The following is a 19,602-nucleotide window of genomic DNA, read 5'->3' as shown; positions in this document are numbered from 1 at the left end:
CTTACAGAATTGAGTTACCTTAAGTTTTTTACATGTGCATCCTATATTGATCCATCCAGGTTAGACTCAGCATTTTGAATGTCCAGTGGAAATGTACCTGGTAGTCATTGGCAAGTGTAACTTAGATTTATTGCATATATGACTAATGTTGTTATTAGATCATTTTCTGAAGTCAACATTTTTTCCAATAGCACCAATTATGCATGTCAGTAGATACATTTTCAGGGTTCAACATTCTAACCTCTGATTATTAAGAAAACTTATTTGGTCTTGAGCATATTAGACCTACAAATAAGCAACATGCCTCAGCCAACACGCCAATGGCAACTCTACTGTGGAGGGTCTGGTCAACATTACTGACTGACATTTATCAGCCATTGAATGAACACACCCATGGAAGGATTGAGATGTCATTTGTGGTTTACAATCAGATACCATTACAATAATCAAGTTACCTTTATTTCAATCACACATTTGGGCCATAAAAAAAATACATTTTAAAAGTCTTGTATATTCAGTACAGTTAGAAAAGGGCGCTGATCGACTTCCTTTGCAATACATTTATGCTTTTACTTTATTCAAAGAAATCTTAACAAATTTATGCACTGAATGGATGTGAGGCACACCTTATTGAGCTTCTCTTGAACAGTGTAAATTTATCCAATTGTTTAAAAAGGAAAGCTAATTCTCTGAGTGACTATGAACAATTCAAATCCAGATGACAGCCACTTTTGTTTAAAACAAGCAAAAACAAAGAAAACAATGAATTTATACTTAAATGCAAACCAGGCAATGACCCAGTCATAAGGCTTAATATATATGTACACAGCTCTAGTTTAATTCTGACCATATGTGTACTGTTAGTGACTAGCAATTTAATTTATCAGCTAGACAGGTTCTTTCCAACTGGGTTATTTTGTATGGTTTCATTCATCACAAGATAAATTTGTTTTAATTATGAAAAGGAATGGTACAGTGTCCCTTTTGTACAAGAAATCAGAATAAGATAAATGTTTTTCAAGCATTTATCCCTAACTCAGAAAAATAAATGGCCTCTCCCTTATAAAAATTTGACTTCATCTGACATTCTGCAGAAATCAGAGCAGTCACCATAATTTCAACACTATCACAAATATTGGCATCAGAAGATAATGTCAATCTGAGTTTGGGAAAGATGAGTTTCTTTCACATTAAGCCATCTAATGGTGCACTGTACTTAATAGCTACAATTATAGCATTATATTGTAAGTTTGAGAATTGTTTCTAATTAATCTGACGTCAACCCATAGTCAGAATTGAACATGTTGCCAACTGAAATAAACAGTAACCCATCTATTCAAAAGATTTAAATTTACCTGAATTGGGGCAAACATAAACTCCTTCATATTTTTATATTGGTGATAAAGTTCAGCATACATGATTGAGAACTAAATACTTAGTAGCTTAAAAATTAATTTATTCCTAAATCATGTTTCTAACAATAGGTACTGCACATACAGACAAGTAGAATCAGCTGAACATTTTCTGTTAGAATGTCAAAATTATACAATTCTGAAACATTGTGCTCTCTTCACATCACTGACCCGCACACACTGAGGGAAAAAATGGAATCATTGGGCAAAATGTAGTATTAATATAGTCTGCCAGGCATTGTGTTCATATTTCTATTATCTGGTTTGTCATCTATTTCTTTCATTATCAGAAAGTAAGCAATTGCTTCTCCTCTCTCTCCACAAACCTCTTTAGAACATGCTTGCTAGGACCATACACAATAAACCATGACCATTTTATGGAGACCACATCCACTCCACAGTGGTCATCTACAATGACTGACTCTGTGAGAAAGTGTGGTATGTAGATCAAGCTATTCTCAGACAGCCACAGTGGCAACTAAAACAAGACACACACAGCGATGGTGGCTCAGGTTTGTTTCCTTAATCCCTTCCTTCTCCAACTCTAGCGTGATGTGTAGGGTTTCAAAAACTCAAGTGAGCTGTACTGTACTTAGATGATTAACATTGCTCCCAAATCATCTGTTTTAAGAGGATGCATTTGTTTGCTTTCATGCTTAATATATTAAGATGGCATTCCTACTGAGGGTCTTATTAGATAATTTTGGACTCGCACACACACACACACACACACACACACACACAATACTATATATTCCATATATATATATATATATATATATATATATATATATATATATATATATATATATATATATTGCAAGCATTTATTGTAACATGCAAAAGGACCAAGGCAAATGGGCCAAGTTCACTTTTAAAAGCATTATTGAAGTGTGCCATACATTTCAAAATGTGTATAATTATATCAAATAACAGGAATCTATCATCATGATGGAAGACATACATCATTACATTCTGCTAAAATCAATGCAAAATTTGAAAACTGAGAAATGAAAACAACAGATGGTGTCAATATCTAATCATGTATCAAAATTATAAGTTAATAAAAAAGACATGCAGGTTTTGTTTGCAACAATAAATTCTGTAAAATGTTAAGATTACCAGATGAAAATACTAAATGGTGAGTAGCTTCAGTAAACATCTTACCTTTGTTCACAACATCAACTTTACTTTGAAGAATTTCTACTTGCTGCTTTATATCACCAACTTGCTGATTTACAATGTCAACTTGCTGTTTTGTATCACCAACTTGATGATTTACAATGTCCACTTCCTGTTTTATATCACCAACTTGCTGACTTACAATGTCAACTTGCTGCTTTATATCACCAACTTGCTGATTTACAATGTCAACTTGCTGCTTTGTATCACCAACTTGATGATTTACAATGTCCACTTCCTGTTTTATATCACCAACTTGCTGACTTACAATGTCAACTTGCTGCTTTGTATCACCAACTTGCTGATTGACCATGTCAACTTGCTGCTTTATATCACCAACTTGCCAATTGACAATGTCAACTTGCTGTTTTGTATCACCAACTTGCTGATTTATAATGTCAACTTGCTGTTTTATATCACCAACTTGCTCATTTACAATGTCAACATGCCGCTTTACATAACCAACTTGCTGCTTTACATCACCAACATCATCTGAAGAAAATAACATTGTTTATGAACACTGAATAGTCTGAATCTTTAATATTTAATGTAAAAAGGTGACATGCGGCCCGTGGGCTGATTTTAAATGGCCCGCCAGAGCTCAAGCAGCTGTATAGTCATTGCTTTTCAGCTTTCTGCTGCGGCCCTCGGCTTCAAGAAAAACATTTTTCAGTGGCCCATGGTGTCAAAAAGGTTGGACAGCAAAGTCCAAGTGTTTTGAGTTAATATTATCATTTCATGGTTTTCTCAGTTTTTTAAAAAAAACTATCCGTTTCCATAAACCTTTCCTACAAAAGTACAGCAAAGGCTTAGGAATAACTAAATTGCATTAACTCCTGGAGATTTTTGACATTTTCACCTGAAATTGGAGTAGGAAACACATTTATCGGGTTACTTCTGAATACATCCAAATACATCTGCTTCCAAGAGATTTTTTTTATCCAGATGCCTAGTTGTGTTAATGAAATTGTTTGAGATTGACTATTAATTCACTCATGCATGTGCAGAAGGCTAAAAACTGGAGTTGTTTTCTTGTTGTTTTTGCTTATTGGATCCATTATTTTCCTGTTCTGGCACATTTTACTCCAACTCTCAAACTTATCATACGTTTTGCAAAGGCAGACCTTTCCATGTGCACTTAAGACTGGTCTGCTTTAGATCTCTTGAAAAAGTCTAAAACCAGGACATAAAATCTGAGTCCAAAAACATGCAAATTTTTGGTATTAAAAAAACAGGACTAAAAAATTAAGTTCTTCCCGCTGTATATTGTAAAGCGAGTAACAAGTTTAGATTATTTGGTATTACTGTAGAACTTACATCTGTCTACTTTTCTGTTATACCACCCACTTTGGAGTAACATAAATGATCTTGATAGTACAAAGCTCAGAATTAGGGTACCACCTCATGACACGTAAATGTGGCACATGGGGTTAATGAGTCAAACTGACTTAACAAGTAGATCAATACTTCCTGTAAGATATCTTCTAACCTATCAAGTCGATAAGTGTAACCAAGTAAATACTATTTCACCTATAACTGTCCTTTTAAATGATGTCAAAACTATGCAAGTATGTGGTGCTGAAAATTTGAATTAAAAAAACTGCATATTTGTAATCATGCCTGCCTTTAAGATTTCAGCAAGAAAAAGATAACAAAATACTGAATATAAAAGAAAATCAAATCAAGGCTACAAATTACAATTTCATTCATATGTTTTCTTGGAGGTTTTATTTTGAGGTTAATCTTCCCATACTTTTCCCTTAAATGCAACTAAAACCTATCACATACCCTATGAAAATTTATCTGATTCTAACTGAAAAGATTAAAATGACAGAATATCAGTAAATAATACATAAATAAAAGTAATGTTTGAATTTTTTTCAAGTAAATGCTTAAATTTGGACTCAAAACACTTGAAAATCCATAAAATAACTGTGTGATTACATTTCTGGATTAAAAGTTTAAGGATTAAGGCAAGTCATTTTTAACATGTAATTGACATAAAGCAGTTAGCAAATTAAGGAATATTATTTGTATTCAATTTTATATTTCATCCATTTATAAAAATAATAAAAATGTTCCATAAGAAGAACTGGATGGTTTCATATATGAACTCTGAAAATGCTAACCCTACACATCTCAAGAAATTTAAAACTACAGAAGACAATTTACACTTCCACTTTGAGGCTTCATGTTCTTTTTAAAAATTGGAAAATGTACAATCTGTGCAAAGTATTCATATTTTGCTGAAAAACTCCATTTAATTATGCATAAAAGTATACACTTACCTGATAAAATAGCAATTTCTTTCATTCTGTCAATGTAGGCATCCTCAAGTGTTTTGTCCATACTGCATGTAAGAATGGTATCAATCTCTCTTTCGAAGTTGCATTTCATGGCTTGACTAATGGAACTAAAGTACACGTCAAATCTGCTAACTACAGTTTTAATATCTGTGCATAGGTTTTTGAAATCTGCAATGTCGATTTTGGCCTGTGTTGCATGACCATAAACAGTGTTTCTGAACTCTCTTACTCTCTCTATGTCATCACCCAAAGTTGTTCCACCAGTGGGTGGAGTTTTCCCCCACTGTGTGCTTGGAGTTTGGACCTGACAACAAAGGTTCCTTATTAGAGTGTAAAGAGAGGAGACATCAAATTTTTCAGCTTTGGGAATCTCAAGGGAGGAATGAGAAATGCCACACAACCATGTATTTATCCTTACATCAAGTTTTCCCAATTTGTTTTGATTTGTCTGAACTTTGTTTGGTAGATCTGCTGGTGGAACTTCATGTGTAAGCACTTGCCAGAGAACGTCTCGTAACAGATCGATCACTATCCGACAAACTCGTCCAAAGTTTGTTGTCTCCTGGCTAGATACATAAGAACTAGCACAGGAACTTGCCATGATTGTTTTGCTGATCTGTCCTATATATGTCACATCTGATAAAGAGATATTGTATATATATATATATATATATATATATATATATATATATATATATATATATATATAAAATAAGTGAATGTATGTATTATCTATATTACTCTAAATGGATTCTTCATTGAAAATTGTACGTGAAGAGTAGCTTGTCATTAGAGTGTTATTAATGTAATTGACATAGAATACATCAAATGTGGTCCAATAAGTGCAATGATTTCATAAAAATAAGATTATTATGCCCATCACATTAAAACAGTGAAGAAAGATGAAGTAACTCAAATTTAAATTGAAAGTGTACTAAATAATACATCTGTGCCACATATAACTTATATGCTGAAAATAATATAACATATCTGCATTACAACAACAACAACAAAAAAATGAAAATATGAACAAGATTCCTTAGAGTGTTTAATCATTTATCCACTGTTATCAGTCTCAGTTCTTTACCTTAACCTGATTCTTGATCTGGATTGCATTTTTTAAAGCTCCTTGTCAATGAAATTCACATTTAAACAGCAACCTGATTATTCTCTGAGATTTCAACTTTCATTTTGACTGTCCTGGAAACAGATACACACCAAAACTCTTAAATTCTGTTAACATTTTCAGCATTTTCAACCTCATGGAGTCTGAGTTAACCAACCCACCCACAAAACAATGGTCACATTTCAGATTGGATTCTGATGATAATATTCTAGTCTTCATTGGTGTCCATTGAACAATTGGATCAGATCACCTCTGCATCATATGACATCAGTCCATAACCCACCATCTCTGTTTGCTACTAAGAGAAACCTCCGTATGATAAATAGAACCTATCTAATGCACGATATTCAAGCAAACCCAACAACTTCATTACCAGCTACAGCAGTACAACTTGAGAAGTGCTTGTGTTTATTGCTTGACAAACATGCCCCAGCAACGAAGTGCAGAATATCAATTCAAAAGTATTCTTCATGGTATAGTAGTGTTAGGGACCAGCTGCTCACTGCTAAATGAGAGTGCCATTCTTGACCATAATGATTTAAAGAACTACGGCCTTATTTCTATAACCTCTCATTCATTAAAAAAATCTTAGAAGAAGTTGTTCTTTCCCAACTTATATCTCATCTGAATTCAAACTGTTTTCTTAGCAATGTACAGCCTGCACATCTCCCTCACCATACTACTGAAACTGCCATTCCGTGAGTAGTTTAATAACAACCTTTTCTCTGCATTGGATACTGGAAAGATTACATCCCTCACCATCCTTGACTAATATGCAGCATTTGACACAACAGACAATGATATAACTGCCAGCATGTATACAATATTTATGATACAGCCTTACTATGGTTCAAATCCTACTTAGTCAACAGGACACAGATTGTGTCAGTAAATGGAAGATATTCCAGCCCAGTTGATCTATGTTTTGGTGTTCCACAAAGTTCTGTTCATGGCCCTGTTATCTTCATTCTATACACTCAGTCACTCTGAAGGGTCAGAGATTGACATCCGGTGTCTCACCAACTGTATGCTAATTATGACACTCAAATATACAAACCTAGATATCCAACTGAAGCTGAAACTTCCATCCAAGGTGTTGAGGTCCATTTCCGATGTGAAGTCATGGATGCGATATCAACATTAAATTCACACCATTGATCTTAGACACAAGGATACTGTAATTTCATTCAAGAATGCTAAGGACTTAAAATTGACAAGAACATACTTAAAAACATAATGTTTGTAATTCCTTTGTTGTTGTCAGCTTGTTTTTGTTTTGTGTATTTCATGGCGTTTGTTTTGTAGTCTTATTACTCTGTGTGTGTGTGTGTGTGTGCATTTTATGTGTTATCTAATATTGCAAGGTGCTTTCAGCTTCTTAAGACTAAGTGTTGTACTAAGTCCACATTTGATGTGGACTAAGTATTATTATTAGTATTGAAATGCCTCACAATTTGTAATAAAAACTTTAAATCAAGAAACAGTTGGCAGTAGAACACTTATAAAAGCAATGTTGATGAGAAAAATGATCGGCATGTTATCAATAAGTCTGAAATAATCTGATGGTGAATGGACATAACTTGATTCTTCATCTTGGTTCTTAAAATTAAAGTTTAATTTAATATGGATTGTTATAAAGACATTCGTTAACAAAATTTACTAAATAACATTTAATGGAAATACCATAGTATTTGTGTTCAAAAATCAACCTTTCAGTAAGAGATGGTAGTCAGCTGCTAACTTGATTTTTTAGTTTATGAAATTCCTGCAATATGTAGACTACTGCTATATATTGAATTCAGAACAGAATGACTAGATGTACAGTACTGCTATACTGGATAATGGGAATAGAATGACTAGATGTACAGTACTGCTATATTTGATAATGGGAATAGAATGACATGATGTACAGTACTGCTATATTGGATTGGGAATAGAATGACATGATGTACAGTACTGGAATATTGGATTGTGAACAGAATGACATGGTGTACAGTACTGCTATATTGGATTGGGAATAGAATGACTAGATGTACAGTACTGCTACATTGGATTGGGAATAGAATGACTAGATGCACAGTACTGCTATATTGGATTGGGAATAGAATGATATGATGTACAGTACTGGAATATTGGATTGGGAATAGAATGACATGATGTACAGTACTGCTATATTGGATTGGGAATAGTATGACTGGATGTACAGTACTGCTATATTGGATTGGGAATGACTAGATGTACAGTACTGCTATATTGGATTGGGAATAGAATGACTAGATGTACAGTACTGCTATATTGGATTGGGAATAGAATGACATGATGTACAGTGCTAGAATACTGAATGCAAAATAGAATGACTAGATGTGCCTTACTGGAATACTGAATTCAGAATAGAATGACTTAGATGTACAGTACTGGAATACTGAATTGGCAGTAGAATGACTATATGTACGGTACTGGAATGCTGAATTCAGAATAGAATGACTAGATGTACAGTACTGCTATTTTGAACTGGGAGCAGAATGACTGTAGAGATTACAAATGACCATATATAAATATCCCTTTCCCTTGACCACTTGTGCCCAGATAAATCGTGAACCCACTTATAATGCAGGGTCAGGCATGGATCATGTGATCAAAATTGGTAAATGAAACTCTTATTGACTGATGAGTACTCTGGTTCCTTGTTCCAATCAATATAAAGTATGATATCTGTTGCGTTAGGTAAACTTACAGGTCTTGTTCATGCATATTTGAACACAAAGTTCTAACATGGACTTGGGCTGCAAAGTCAATGAGAATCAATTTCCATTAGTAGTAACTCATAATGGAATGTCAGTGTGGACATCCATGCTGCTGTGACAGGAAACAGTTTATTTAGTCAATGGGTAAATAATGGTTGTCTTGACTTCGGCAGTTTGCAGGGTCAGGTAAACTATCCTTTGGCATAACAGCTGCTTCCTGTTTGATTGCATTATACACTAAAGCCAAATATCCATAGGTAACGACATGTACCAAGAAAATAAATATTTAATAATACCTGTAATCTGCTGTATCCAATATTTTGATACTGTATACACTTACTCATATAAAAATTTAATTTCTATAAGAACTTGTGATCATAGGCAGATTTAGGAGACTAGGTGAAGTTGTTTTTCAGGGTGTATTTCTTTAAACGAAAGTGACAAAAACTAAATATTTAATGTTTAAAGACAATAAATCTGTATTAAAATCTCTGTACTAAATTGTTGATGCTTTTTAATATAAAATGTTGGCTTTTGAAAGAAACTGAGATACAGATGGATTTAGGAAGGAGTATATGTAAAAATAGGTGTGTTTATTTACCCCAAGAAATTTCTGGGGGAGTACCTGCACCCTACCCCCAGCATTGTTACATAGATAATATTCATGATGACAAAGAAAAAGGACCTGAATCAATACATGTACTTGACAGTCATGTAAATCAGTATCCAAATCATGACTGTGAAATATAGAAAAGAAATTAGACAATTTCATATACCAATAAATATCTAGGTCTACTGTCATAAAATTAGATAGGATTACTGAAATGTAACCTATAATCTACAAAACTGTAGACAATTATGCATCCTTCCTGCAGTTATAACACAAAAAATACCTGTAGGCCAAAATATATACCACACATATTTCTTTTAATGTAAAAAAATTGAAATATAATAAAATAATTAATAATAATAGTGCAGCAGGGTAGGACTTGTTTCATCCTGAAGTCAAGCAGATAAAAGGAATTGGTCCTTCCAAAGTCTGAATGTCTGTTGGACTGAGGTTTTGACAATTATAATGGAACCATGATTTGTATCAGTACTTCATTCAATTGACTCAGAAAAGTAATGTCTGCAGCAGGCTTAAAAATACTGACCTTTTTGAATATGAAACTTATGTTAAGATACTATCAAAGTTATAGTAAATACAAGTAATTGTAGATAGTTATGATGTTGCAGAAAGACTGTCAGAGAATGGCTGCCATGGTGGCCATATTGGATGTCAGATGCACACCATTTCCATTAAGGACCAGCAAGATGTCACAAGAAGTTTTCTGGTGAAAGCACAATGTCAATATGACCAGAATCTTGAAGTAGCAATAGTAGTAACAAGATTTTCCAAATGGCCATTGTGGTGGCCACAGTGGCACCATTTTCATTTATGACAATCTAGACATCATAAGAAGTCTTTCTATGGAAACTCCATGCTGATATGACCAACCTGCAATAATCTGAAGGTGAACTGGTATAGCTTGATTCCTCTGAATCCCAAGTTGTTAATTTGTTGTCAAGTAAAACAGATAAAAGTAAATCTTCAGATTTGCAGTATGTTTAATTGTCCTCAGGATAACAGATAATCTGGGAGTGGTAGCAAAACCAAATAGCATTAACAAATAATTATGTTGTATGAGCAAGAAAAATTAAAATAATTTCATTTATCCTAAGAAAACTGAAAGATTCTCTACCTGGTATAGATCAAAGTAAATTTAAAAAATGCATATCTGAAATAGTAGACGTAGGTGTGTTTATCTCATTGCTAAGCATTTTAAATGAATTTCAAAGTTTGGTACGTAATGCATATTGTTTTGAAATACACATGCTTATTAGTCACAAATGAATTACATGTATGTATGTTAATGACTTACCTTTACAGCTATGCACAGAATCCACTGAGAAAAGTGAAGCCTGAATACTTCATAAACTGCTTTGCATGACTTATCATTATGGTTTACAAGAAAACAGACTTGGGTTATAGAATATATTGTATGAACAACAAAAACAAAAAATGAGTTGCATAGGAAACTGCAGGAATTGATCAAAGCTAATAAATATAAAATGTGTATATCAGTAGTTTTGTTTATCTAATTACTTAGCAAAGTAAATTAATTCCTGATATTTGTAGAATGCAACTTTAGATACACATACTTATCACAAACACATATTATTTTAATGGCCTATATAAATTTACTGAATCCACTGTGAGAGGTGACAGAGGAACACTTGATTTACCCCATAATTCCATACTGTATGCAACATTGACATTATCTTCACTGAGGCAAACTAGACAAGATTAGAAGACTTTAAGTGAAAAACCCATGCCAATATGACCATCCATTCTGGACAAGTAGCAATATTTTCAAGATGACCATAATGTCAGCCACATGTGATATAGGATTGACACTATTTGCATTCTGGACAAATCAGTTATTTGGTGAAAACCCTAAGTCAATATAACCATAAATTCTGCAGGAGAGGCAACAAGATTTTCCTAATGACCATATTGGGCATTATATACCAGCATCATTTTCATTCAAAATCGACCAAACACTTTATAAAGCAGATATGCTGCCAGGAACTTTTTTTTAAGATGATGAGGTCCCCCAAATCTACTTCAAAAGGAGGTGGATTAGGGGCAACAATGCCAAATGGGAGCTGATGAGTGACAACATTATTATAAGGTATCTGAATCCCTAATTTAAGAAAAGCATTCAATGACTTTATATCATGTCTCTCACAACAAATATATTAAGTATCAGCATACCCAGTTTAGTTTGCTGAGCTGGTAAATATTCTTCTCTGCTTTACCTCTCTCCTTTATCAAAGCATATGAAAAGGGGAAATGGTCTATATGACCCCCTTGTATCTGAATAGTCATCAGTTTATTCACTGTTTGTGATGTTAAGAGCAGTGTGAATTCTGTTTTGTGAACTAAATCCCCTCTCACAATCTGCTCTTTGTAATGAGAGAATCATGCAATATTGGCCAATTTAAACAAATTAGGAAACTGGTCTTCATGATATTTGAACATTTTCCACATGCCAAGGTTACAGACTTTGAAGAACACAGGTTAACCTTTGAAACCATTTTCAGTAGTGAAAGGATTATTTTTCTTATATTATCAACAGATATTAACACATAACAACCCTCCTTTTTGGTTCTTTCCTTAATCAATTGCAGGTAATCAACTACATATCTTGGAATTACAGTTAATTTTCCTTTCTTTATCTAAGCCTCTGCTTCCACATGCTGTGGATGAGGTGGCAACTATTTCCATGTCACTGATTTGTGCAACATATTCAGTTCACATTGCAACATGAGAGCTTTCTTCTTCTTAAATTAAGTATCATCCACAGCAGATGATATTACCATAAAACAAATTGGTTATCTTCTGTTTCATCCTTCATAAAACTTGCAGCTTGTTATGCTCTGCACAGTTCTGTTATGGCTGATCAATGGATCTGTTTGCTATACTGCTCTAGGAAACAGTTAAATCTGAATTCCTCAATATCAGTTTCTGCAAAAACCACAGCAGACCTCAATCATATAGATGCTTGTATTAAAACATTAAATCTACATTAGTATAGCTTTCATGAAATCAGCAGCAAAATTGATGAACAAGACTTAACTTGACAAACCAATTGCAGGAATTACAAATAATTGTAACTTTCCCCTGTTGATATTGGTAAGTTGTGTGACTAACAATTTTCTTGCAAGAAACCCACAATCCCATTGCCTGGCAGCATCTCTCTGCGGTGAAAACCATAAGTAGTAGCTATAACAAAATTTTCAAGATGGTTGCCACAGCTGAGGTCAGATCAGCATTATTTTCATTTACAAACAAGAAGTTATTATTATTATAATTAGTCTTATAAAATGCAATGTTGGAATAATTTTCCATTCCAAAGGAGTAACAGTAACAAGATTTTTAAGATCGCAGCGATGGTGGTCATACTGGATGTCAAATCAAAATCTTATTCATTCAAGACCAAAAAGACATCATAAGAAGTCTTTGAATGAAAACCTTATGCTGATATAGCCAATCATTCAAGAGTTTCAGCAAGTGAAATTATTGCAATTTCATCCAAATTTAAATAGATGATGTATTGTGCTTTGTTTCCATCACAAAGGAGTAGCAAAAAACAATACTCAACATGGCTTCCATGGTTACCATATCGGATGTCACATGGGCACCATTTTCAATTAAGGCCAACTTACATATCATAAGAACTCTTTTAGTGAAAACCCCATGTTGATAAGACCAATCATTCAAGAAGAATAACAATAACAAAATATTGCAAGATGGTCACTGCAGTGGCCAATCTACATATGAAAGCAGCTCCATTTTCATTAGGACCAGCTAGATATCATAAGAAAATCTTCTGGTGTGAGCCCTATGTCAATAAGACACTCAACTCAGAAGTAATGGCAATAATAAAATTTTCAAGATGCCTCCCACACCAAAACTGCCTACCCTTTTGCACATGAGATTCTCACGTGAGATCTAACTCAGGTTAGTCTCATGTGCAATTTAACATGCAAATTAGGTTAGAACTCACGTGAGCAAATAGATTCTAATAAGAAAATCACATGTGCAGGAATTGTTAACAAGAGCAATATCTTGCTCACGTGAGCCGCACCTTGCTCACATGAGTCACACCTCGCTCATGTGAGCAAGATCTGCTCACGTGAGCAACATCTTGCTCACGTGAGCCACACCTTGCTCACGTGAGCAAGATCTGCTCACGTGAGCAAGATTTTGCTCACATGAGCAAAAACAACAAAAAACAACTATAGTATTTAGTTTTTATTGAATACAAGAATTAAACAGAGTAAGATCAATATTCAAATCTAGTAATCATAAGCATATAATTTGAGTTCGATTAGTGATCTTTTAATAAGGTAAGACAACGAGAGTATGTATGTATGTATGTATGTATGTATGTACCTGTTATATTAATACATCACATTTATTCTAAAAACTTTAAGGTCATAATGAAAGATACTGCTGGAAATTTGCTTCACATGAAGACCATTCTTCACTGTTCCAGAAAATTCAAAGCAAACAAAACATGTAATTGACATTCCTGCTTCTGAATTTCATTATTTGCCAGTCTGCAACAATATTTTCACTTGGAGTTTGTTCTCTTTGAATCAATGCACTTCCTGTTGACCACTGAATTTAAGTTAGCAGGCTCAGTTTTGAACTGTTGAAAAACGAAACCTGAAATGGAAATGAAAAAGTTGGTAGGAGTTTTTTTTTTCTGATCACAGCATTTGAGACGTCCTGTAAGGTGGATTTTTGAAGATTTGTTTTACAAGGTAAAGGCAAAATACATAATTGTAGTTTGGATTAGATGGCACTTTATCACACTGTGAAAATAGGAGCCAACTGTTTTCCCAAGGACACACTTACGCAGCCAACCCAGTCTGAAAATTCATCCTTTGGACTATGAGTCAAATAGCTCTACCAATAGAATTACCATAGTTAAGTAGCAAACATATAAACTGCACTGTTGATGAGATACCTGCAAGTCACACTGCATATTCCAAATTTGACCACTACTGGATAAAGATGCCAATGTGTACCCGGGTATTCTCCCATTGATAATAACCTGGGTAATAAAACGAACAATTGGGTACCCGTTAAAATAAAAGTGTTCACAGGAGCTCATATGGTTGCTTACAATTTACTTGTCAATATAATCCTTTCTCAAGTGACCTATTTAAGAATCAACCCTGATATTTCAAGCCTAACCATCCTAAAATTCATGCCTGTCCATGGTTCATGTGCCAATTTTCTCATGACTTAAAACACTCTTGTTTTCAGAACCTGGTGACATTATCTGGGTCAAATAAAATTAAGCACAATATGAATGTCTGGTTTAACTTGGCTACTGTAACATGCACTTCTTATACCATGTTAGGACAAAAAATGAATGAAATGGACAACTATACAGACTGAAATATAAAGATCAAAAAAAGTTTGCTACTTAATAACAGTTTTGAAAAAACAGGTTCTTGAATGTGAAACCATTCATTCTATTATGATACTACACACATAGCAGTCCAGCTTAATGAGAAAATAAATGGCACCAGATATCATTTTTTTTTAAAAGAAGAAAAAACAACAAAAATAACCTGGGATGTATCAATGCAACTGCTGGATGTTATGTAACTGAAAAATGTTAGAGAAAAGATATTTTGTTAAACTTAAAAACAGGTTGCACTGGAACGTCGTATAGGGATGAACCATGGCAGGTTGAGGATAATACAACAATCAACATTTATGGACTTTATGACGATTCGCGAAAGTTACTGTAGACATGTACACTAGTCAAAATGACTGTTATGCACAAATAATTTATCAATTTCTTTTGTGTCTATTCTCATCTATACTAGTAATCCACACGAGTTCAGCTGATTTGTGACAAAAATTATAACTCCATATACATTTTTCATACAGTTTTCTGTAATAATGGCATGTAATTTATACTCTTGTTGTACTCAGATTATGATTTTTGCCACTTATATTAGTAATAATTATGCTTACAGCTCTTTTTGGGGTTGGAACATGTGAACCTATAATAAAGCAGTTCAGCTTCACATTTAATACAATTTCCTTTTGATTGTATACTCTGGTAACCAATCGTTAGGAATGATGGGTACACATTAGAAATTTGCAAAAAAATGACATCTCTACCTCTGGAGCAGTCCTCTGAAAGATATCTCCAAAACTTTGGGATACATTTTTCCAAAATATGTACATTTGCAATATATAAAGAAATTCAAAATCTGGTTTCCAACTTTTATATTTAAAAAAACAAATGTATTGGGGGTCAAATTTTAGAGTCTGAAATATATATGTTATCATGTGTATTACATCAAAAGTTTTGAAGCGTCTTGTACATACCCTTTACTGGAGTCGGAATTTCCTCTAGCATGGCAATGGGGTTTTGTCTGACTTCTACCTGTTGCTGTCAATGTTTTGCACTTCTTTCAAATGATTGCTAACTTTGTTGTGTTGATTGAATTTTGTGACCTTCATGAAGTTTAATCTGTAAAAAGATAAAAATTAGTATAATTGATCATTTTATTTATCTATGCATAACTGAAAGAATGCACTGAAATGAGAAAACGATTTGGTTGGCAAGAGTCCTAGTGTATATAAGCATTAAGAAAAGCTGTAATCCTTATCCAATTAAATCTCTATTTTAAATTTGCCAATCAAAATATTTGACAGACAGGGCAAATGTCTTTTAGGAATAAAATTATGAATTAAGCTACTGCATTTGGTTCTCAATCGTGTATGCTTATCTTGATCCACCCAATCAGCAATAAAATAATACGAAAAACAGTTATGTTTGTACAAATTGTTTCAATCGGTAACGCAAGTGCTCCTCACTGAGCGCCCGCATTATTACTGGGGGTGGGGGTAAGAGCCAGACATGGTTGCACAGTTTAATTGCGGAAGGCTTAAATATTCGATGATAGTGTGATGTAGATATCATTTTTAGAAACAGGAGGTTGAATTATTATCTTTAAGTAAAATCTGAAACAAACCCTTGGCTCAATTTTAAACGACCATGCGAATTTATGCTTATGCTTATAATGTCGATGATTTCAGGCTATCCACTTTGATCATTCTATATGCGAAATTGTAAAAAGAAATGAGTAAAAGTAACTTACCTCTTTCTCGGCAATTAACAAGTCTTTCATAATCCCTGAATCTTGCCTAACAGCACGTCGACGTCTTCTGTTTCGTACTGGACATTAACAACCGTACCGACGTGGGTATCTTAAAATGTTGGTGGTGGTTTCTATATTTTAATAATGTCCACACTCTTGCTGTCAGAATGTTTTAAGAGTAAACATGTTGCAGGAGAATATTAAATAACTTTCTCCATAAACAGCGTGGCCCTTGCTAAGAGAATATGGCCCGCGCGTAAATTTCCGTCTGTTCGGTTTAAAAGTGCTATTCTTCATGTACACTGTAGGTCAACATCCAGCAGCTTTTGAGTTCATCTGAGGCGCCATAAAGGGTAAATTATTAGTAAACATGTTGTTGTACGCATAGGTGCTTGTATCATTGATTACAATATAAAAATCAGTCATACATGTAGTATAAAAATAATACTTTTATTATTTTATACTACTGTATGACTGACATTTAAATTGTAAGCAATGATGCGAACCCTTCTGGTTTTACACTCCTTTGTACACATGTACTCGGGTATTTTTTAATGTTATTTTTATATATTAAATAAATGCTATTTTATTATCTGATGTTTCATAAAAACTGAGCTATAAGTGAATTCATATCATTAATAAGTTAATTAATATAGACCTAGTTAATTTTGATGTTTTTACACTAGCTTGTGCCGAGCCATGCCCCACAGGACACTCTAATGGTTCTAACAAGCCGATTCTTCCACCGTGTACTCTGATAACCTGGGTCACAGAAAAGTTAACGGAAACGTCAGTGATTTGTTTTGTGATTATTTCAATAGGAAACTTCTTTTATAAACTTTGAAATGACATGATTACAACATTTAAAAGGCTGCAAATAAGCAAAAGTTTCTATTGCCAAGAATATACACGTGTAAAACAGTGCGAAACAGCTACACAACCAAACACGACTGGATTAGGCAGTTAGCTTCTTACGGATTTATTAAATTTTATGTACAGTACATGTTTTTTTTTTTAATGATAATGTACACATGCATAGGAAACGGGGTTGGGTGAAACCTCGATAATAATTTGTCTAATACGTAACCTGTTCGACTGTTCAGTCGGCGTTTGAATTTTAGCGGACACTAGACAAAATGTTTAATGTTACCCCGCGTATTTCTTTGATGCCAGACATTCAACGTCGGTGGACAATGTTTTATTAAACACGTTAACATTATTAATCCTTTATGGTTTCTGCGTGGATTAAACATAGGCCGTTTTATAGAATATGGGAAAGGGGGGCGTCAAGCGTACGTACGCGGGAAGGGGGGGGGGGCGTAAAAAAAAAGTATGCATGCGTTCGTACGCGGGAGGGGGGGGGGGCGTAAAAAAAAGTATGCAAGCGTACGGGGGGTCAACCTTTCCCAGACTTTTGCGTACGTACTAAATGAAGACCCCTAAGCCGAATTACGCAATTCAGTAAGTATAAGATTGTATTGACTTTTGTGCGAACGTTAGGCATGGAAGAAAACGACGTAGTTTATGTAATTCTCCAATTTGTATGGAAAATAACTTGAGAGTTTATTAGGCCAAAAGGACTGTGCATCAGTGTTTATTTTTTTCCAGATATGAGGTTATGTATTTGTTTTACAATTGGATTGTGGGGTTTTAGAAGTTTGTGAATAAATGAGTTGCATCATATGTTTATGGTACATAGGATTCATTTTAGGGCAAAAGTTTTATTTCCTTTTTATATTTGTAAACTGTGAATTTTGGGGAGAGAAACATTTCACCTTTTTACGGATTATTAAACATCAACCACGATCAGTATGCAAGTTATTAACTCTATTCTTTGACAGCTGTTAAAGTTTAATGGGTAGTCTGGTTATACAAGACCTTAATTCTGAATTGTTTCGTTTTATAAACAGTGAAATGAACCTTAATATGTTCAAATACAAAAAACCTGTTGGGTCAAAATAAGATTAAAACTCACTGTGAGAAAATAAGTTGAAAATGTTTTAAAATTTAAAAATTACAACAAAGTAACAGCAAGTGCAAAATAGAAATGATGTCTATTTGACAATAATGGAGATGCTTGACATTCAACATACACAAAATATTTAAGTCCAAATTGCTCATGTGATAACTCACATGAGAAAATCCAACTTTGAATAAATTTGAAATAAGTGTTTAACCAGAATCAAAGTCCAAGTTTCTCACGTGATAACTCACGTGAGAAATTAGAACTCTGTCTTATTTTCAAACATGGTTGTATGTAATGGGAAAGAATGTTTTCTAAGTTCTACTTTCTCATGTGAAAATTTAGATTCTCACGTGAGCAAAATCTGCTCACGTGAGAATCAGGTTAGTTTTTCCTTGGCTCACAAGATCTAACAAACTGCACACATGAGCCTGCAAAATCTACCCTATTTGCATACATTTCTAACAAGGTTCTCATGTGCAGCTTATGAGCAGCTCATGTGAACTGGTGAGATTTTTCTGTACGGGCAGTGAGTGCTCTGGCAACCATGTTAGGAATCAGATCAGTACCATTTTCATTAAGGTCTAGTTAGACTGCTGACCACAATTAGCTCCCCTCAAGGTTGACCAAAATCAAGAAGATTGTTCAAAAGATGATTTAGTACCAAGTTCAATAGTGTGTTTCACATATGACTTGTTTTGAAATGTTACAATTTATGTTAATAATAAAAGAGTAAATGTCAAAGTTTACCAAACTTTATAGACTGTTAAATTTGCCTGCTCTGTAATGAAGACTGTGATATTAAAATGTCATCTAATTTCATATAAATTAAACATGTAAGATTTGAATTTCTAACATAGCTTGAACAATTTTCCAGTCATATTTAACTATGATGCCTGGAGTGTGGTAGTTTATAGTGATGTCTAGCACTGGGGTATCATGCCACTTAGGCCACTGGAGAAGTCAAATCAAACATCGTATATTTACTTCCCTTGATTCAGTCTGTTTAACTCCTGTTAACTCCTGTCTAGTATTCATTTCATATACTGGTACTCTAACAAAACGAGAACTGCAAAAAGTAAAATATCCTCACAAAAAATGGGTTAATATACTGCATTTTATAATT

General features: G+C 33.9%; 1 protein-coding gene and 1 long non-coding RNA gene across 2 annotated transcripts in view; both read right to left on the bottom strand.

Annotated features, from left to right (window-relative positions):
- The window catches only part of LOC149796501 (uncharacterized), a 74,765-nt gene that overhangs the window by 49,216 nt on the left and 5,947 nt on the right, over positions 1-19,602 (bottom strand). The window contains exons 2-3 of the mRNA XM_089960234.1: positions 4,883-5,536; positions 2,580-3,086 (exon numbers count right to left, since the gene is read on the bottom strand). Of these exons, the coding sequence (XP_089816360.1) occupies positions 2,580-3,086; positions 4,883-5,501 (1,126 nt within the window). The 5' untranslated portion in view covers positions 5,502-5,536. The remainder of the gene's footprint in view (positions 1-2,579; positions 3,087-4,882; positions 5,537-19,602) is intronic.
- LOC149796502 (uncharacterized) lies at positions 13,630-16,602 on the bottom strand. Its single transcript, XR_016421437.1, has 3 exons — positions 16,514-16,602; positions 15,738-15,882; positions 13,630-14,048 (listed from the first exon to the last, which is right to left on the bottom strand). It is a non-coding gene; the product is annotated as an uncharacterized LOC149796502 (long non-coding RNA).

This window comes from Sinohyriopsis cumingii, chromosome 6 (assembly GCF_028554795.1).
Source record: "Sinohyriopsis cumingii isolate HCF-2022 chromosome 6, ASM2855479v2, whole genome shotgun sequence".
Lineage (NCBI taxonomy): Eukaryota > Metazoa > Mollusca > Bivalvia > Unionida > Unionidae > Sinohyriopsis > Sinohyriopsis cumingii.
This window is presented reverse-complemented; position numbering and strand designations above follow the sequence as displayed.